The sequence below is a fragment of the Lipotes vexillifer genome, unplaced genomic scaffold (assembly GCF_000442215.2).
Source record: "Lipotes vexillifer unplaced genomic scaffold, Lipotes_vexillifer_v1.1 scaffold408, whole genome shotgun sequence".
NCBI lineage: Eukaryota > Metazoa > Chordata > Mammalia > Artiodactyla > Lipotidae > Lipotes > Lipotes vexillifer.
In genome coordinates, this window is record NW_006787469.1 from 1,923,288 (window position 1) to 1,926,850 (window position 3,563).

Genomic DNA, 3,563 nt, shown 5'->3' on the forward strand with positions numbered 1-3,563 from the left:
GCACAGGAGGCAAGAATGAGCACCTAGACCTCAGAAGTCAAAGGGCCACCAGGTCCTCCAGGCCTGCACTGTCAGCATGGTCTCACGAGTTGTCATCACCTTACCCTTTAAGCTCCTTTAGCCCACATGGCTCCTTTAGCAGGAAGCCAGAGGTCTAGCCTCACCGTTAGGAAGAGGCAGCTGCTAACCCTGCAACTGGAGGAAGACCTGGTCTGAACTGCAAGCCCGGCAGCCCCTTCAAGGCAGCTGGGAGGAGACACCGGGTACCAAGTCGGTGGCAAGGACTCCTCACAGGGCTGCCAAGTAGAGCTGCCCAGGCTGAATTTGCATGCCTCAGCGGGGGCATTCTTTGTGTGCACTAAGACATGAATCGTGATCACAGGAGCGATGTAACCTGGTAGTCCTGCCTGCTCAGCAGCCCCCTCTCTGGGACAGAGGCATGGGGATGAAGAGGGAGCCCTTTCCCCTCTTACGAGCCTTCCAGGCCTTCAGCACCTCACTCACCCCAAACCCCATCTGAAGAAAGAACCACATTCCAACACAGCACCGATAATGAGATCAGTTTATGGATTATAGTATGGGACAGACTGGGAAGGTGCCAGGGCCTATACCGATGAGCTTCCCAGAAACAGACCGACAGACAGACAGGAGTGGCCCAGACAGACAGAAGGACAGGGAAACAAAGCCAAATGGGTAAGAGGCCTAGGCCCAGCCTCAGCAGCTGTGTCTGGCCTCCAGATCCAGCTCTGCCCTGGGGACCTGGGGGATGAGCAGGGCTGGCAGGGGCCTCAGTTCTTGTAGGGCCCCCTCTCCTCACTCCCTCCTACCCTCACCAGCAAGCTGGGACCTTTGGCGGGTGTTGTTTCTGGGGCTAGGGAATGGTTGGTCTGGAGTGGGGGGCAGAGGGTCAAGGCTCTTGGAGGCTCCCTGGGGAGGTGGAGGCCTGGGTAGTATGGGGATAGCAGCAGCACTGGGGGGAATCTGATCAGGCACCAGGCGCCTGGGGTGAGGCACCGCTCAGCAGGGCCCCTATATCTAGGGCAGGCCCCCCCATCCTGCCCACCACACCAACATGGTGCAATAAATAAAGTTTCAAGTAGTAAGTCAGTGTCAGGTAGGAGATCTGGGGGCTGGCGGACAGGCAGGAGCTTAAGAGAGGCCCCTGTCGGCCCACCAAGTCTTCTCAGTGGGCTCCAGCTATATCAAGTCTGTCTGTATGCACTGGAGTGGGGACCTGGCCCCTGTGTCCATGTAGGGGCTCAGCCCCTCAGACCAGTGCCAAAGCCTGCTCAGTGGGGCAGAAGCAGGGCAGCATGGTGCCTACAGCATCCACGATGGCCGCTAGGTGCTCGTCCTGTGCCTGGGGCCCACAGAGCTGCATGAAGTCTGCCAGGCGCAGCAAGTACTCAAGGTTGTGGCCAGAGAAGCCTCGGCAGGCCAGGATCTGCGTAGCGATGGCCTCCTCAGGCGCAGGGCCCAGGTAACCAGGGTTTTGCGGGGTGGCCACGTAGGCCAATGCCTTGAGTGGTTGGTCAGGGGTATCTTGAGGGTAGAAGGTGACCTCCTTGGTATCATAGCTGCCAAGCACTGCCTCCCGCACATTCAGGTACTTCAGGGCCTCATTCACCTGCTCACCTTGCACCTGGTACGCCACACCCCAAGTGCAGCCCTAGGAGAAAACATGGGCACTGGGGTCAGTCACACAGCTCCTTCTGGTCCCACCCCAGTACTGTGCTTGTAAGGGAGGTGGGCAGAGCGCTGATGAGCCCTCTAGTAGCAATATATCAAGCCCTCATCCTCCCTTAACACGGGTTGGTAAGGTGGTCTAGCCTTTCTGAAAGAACAGAAATCCTACTCAGAGTATGGTCTGAGAAACAATGGCATCACCTGTAAGCTTGTTAGGAATGAGTTTCAGGCCACTCTAAATCTTATTAAAATCTGTATTTTAACAAGATCCTCAGGTGATTCTTATGAGAAGCACTTAGCTAGACCCACCCTTCCCCTCAGCCAGCGGGGCATCTAATCTAGCCTGCGGGGCATCTAATCTAGCCTGCAGCCAAGGATCCACAAGCTCTGTCTGTCTGCACCCCTCCATGCTGGGTCTCTTTCTTGACTCTGGCACTTACCTCACGATCTTCAAGGAGGGTCACCACACGACCAGGCTGAGGAGGGAAGAGAGATTTTGAAAAAAAATAAATTAGCAATGAGCTCTGCCATCACTGGTAGAGAAAACTCTTAGTAACCCTTCTGTCCCAGGCCTCAGAGAGCCCCACTCATCCAGGGGGATGATGCATAGATGTAACAGAAGTAGACACATGGCAGTGGCCCAGATTGATAATCAGAAATATTCATCAACACGGTGATCCACAGGATCAGCCTATAGCCATCACACAGTGACCCACTGGGCACACAAATTTAAGCCAAAATATGTAAGCAAGGTTTACATATTTCCCCCATCGGGACGGAGTCACCGTCTGCCCAGATAGACCCTGACATTCCAGGGCACCAGCGCGGTGCCCACTATCCCATCCCCACCCCCGTCATTCACCCCGGCATGGGCAGATGCTCACCATCTTGTCGCTGCCCCGATGGAAGGTGTCTCCCTGCCAGAAGCGGCGACTGTAGCCGCGCACGAAGCCCACACGGCTGTCGCTGTAGGCGAAGTCGGGCCTCCACACCAGGGAGCCGTACCCGAAAATCCACAACGCTTGGGGGTCGCAGTCGTCCTGGGGGTGCTGCGAGGGGGGCGGTGAGGCGGGCGGGGTGTTCTGAGCTGCAGACTCCTGCTTCATGGTGCCCGACACAGGGACGGGCCCGGGCGGCCTCCGGGGCTGGTCTCCGGCGCGGGCACGGAAGGACCACAGACGTACCCACCTGACCTGGCACAGCTTGACTGCTCCAGCTGCGCTGTCCGGTCCGGGGTCCCCTTTAAACCCTCCGGCCGGGAAGCCCCACCCACCGCGGCCAGCTGCCGCGCTTATTGGGGCGGGGCAAATTCCCTTTTGGCCAATCACCTTAGGATTTTGCTGCCAGGTTAACCGCGCCGCCCTCTGAATGGGTAACTGCGCTCCCTGCGCTGGGCCCAGCGCGCCCGCTGATTGGTTCGGCTCCACCTCTGTAGCAAACCTGGCAAGGAGTGATGCAACGGCTGGGGAGGTTTCCCCAGCTCAGACGTGCAGCAAGGACGTCCCAGATTGCGTCAGGCGGCCGGCAGTGGGCACGGACGAGGGCACCGGTCGTCTCCCCATCAGCCCCTTTACGGCCTGGGCCCTTCAAAAACCATGGCGGGCCGGCCCCAGGAGGGTGTCTCTCAAGGAGTCCTGCCGGTGCACCTGGCCGAATCACTGCCACCCCAGGCAGCACGGACTCTTTACCAGGTCCAGTGCAAGACAAGTCCAGAAGGAGGGCTCTGGGCGGCGTAAATGCCCGTCTCTGGGGTTTCGCCCGGGAGCACATACTCTGGAGAAGCGTCCGAGGCACCTCCGCCTTCCTCACAGGTGCCTCACGCTGTTGGCGCGCGTGAGCAAATGGAGAAACTGAGTCACGGGACTGACAAGGTGTTC

At 58.5% G+C, this 3,563-nt stretch overlaps 1 protein-coding gene across 2 annotated transcripts; it reads right to left on the reverse strand.

Moving 5' to 3' along the window:
* Window positions 1-1,267: 1,267 nt before the first annotated feature.
* CHAC1 (ChaC glutathione specific gamma-glutamylcyclotransferase 1) lies at window positions 1,268-2,852 on the reverse strand. 2 transcript variants are annotated; one of them, XM_007460161.1, is made up of 4 exons: window positions 2,571-2,852; window positions 2,127-2,162; window positions 1,628-1,669; window positions 1,268-1,519 (listed from the first exon to the last, which is right to left on the reverse strand). In XM_007460161.1, the coding sequence occupies exons 1-4, from the start codon at window positions 2,790-2,792 to the stop codon at window positions 1,268-1,270; spliced, it is 552 nt and encodes a 183-aa protein (XP_007460223.1). In that variant the 5' UTR covers window positions 2,793-2,852. The 2 variants fall into 2 exon arrangements, with proteins under 2 accessions (XP_007460223.1, XP_007460222.1); XM_007460160.1 differs by having other exon boundaries at window positions 1,268-1,669.
* Window positions 2,853-3,563: the final 711 nt, after the last annotated feature.

Excerpts from the sequence above, each read along its gene's own strand:
- CHAC1 (XM_007460160.1), bottom strand. The coding sequence starts at position 2,792 with ATGAAGCAGGAGTCTGCAGCTCAGAACACCCCGCCCGCCTCACCGCCC. Across the intron at positions 2,163-2,570 it reads ATCGGGGCAGCGACAAGATG|CCTGGTCGTGTGGTGACCCT; the intron begins GTGAGCATCTGC and ends TTCCCTCCTCAG. Across the intron at positions 1,670-2,126 it reads CCCTCCTTGAAGATCGTGAG|GGCTGCACTTGGGGTGTGGC; the intron begins GTAAGTGCCAGA and ends GTTTTCTCCTAG.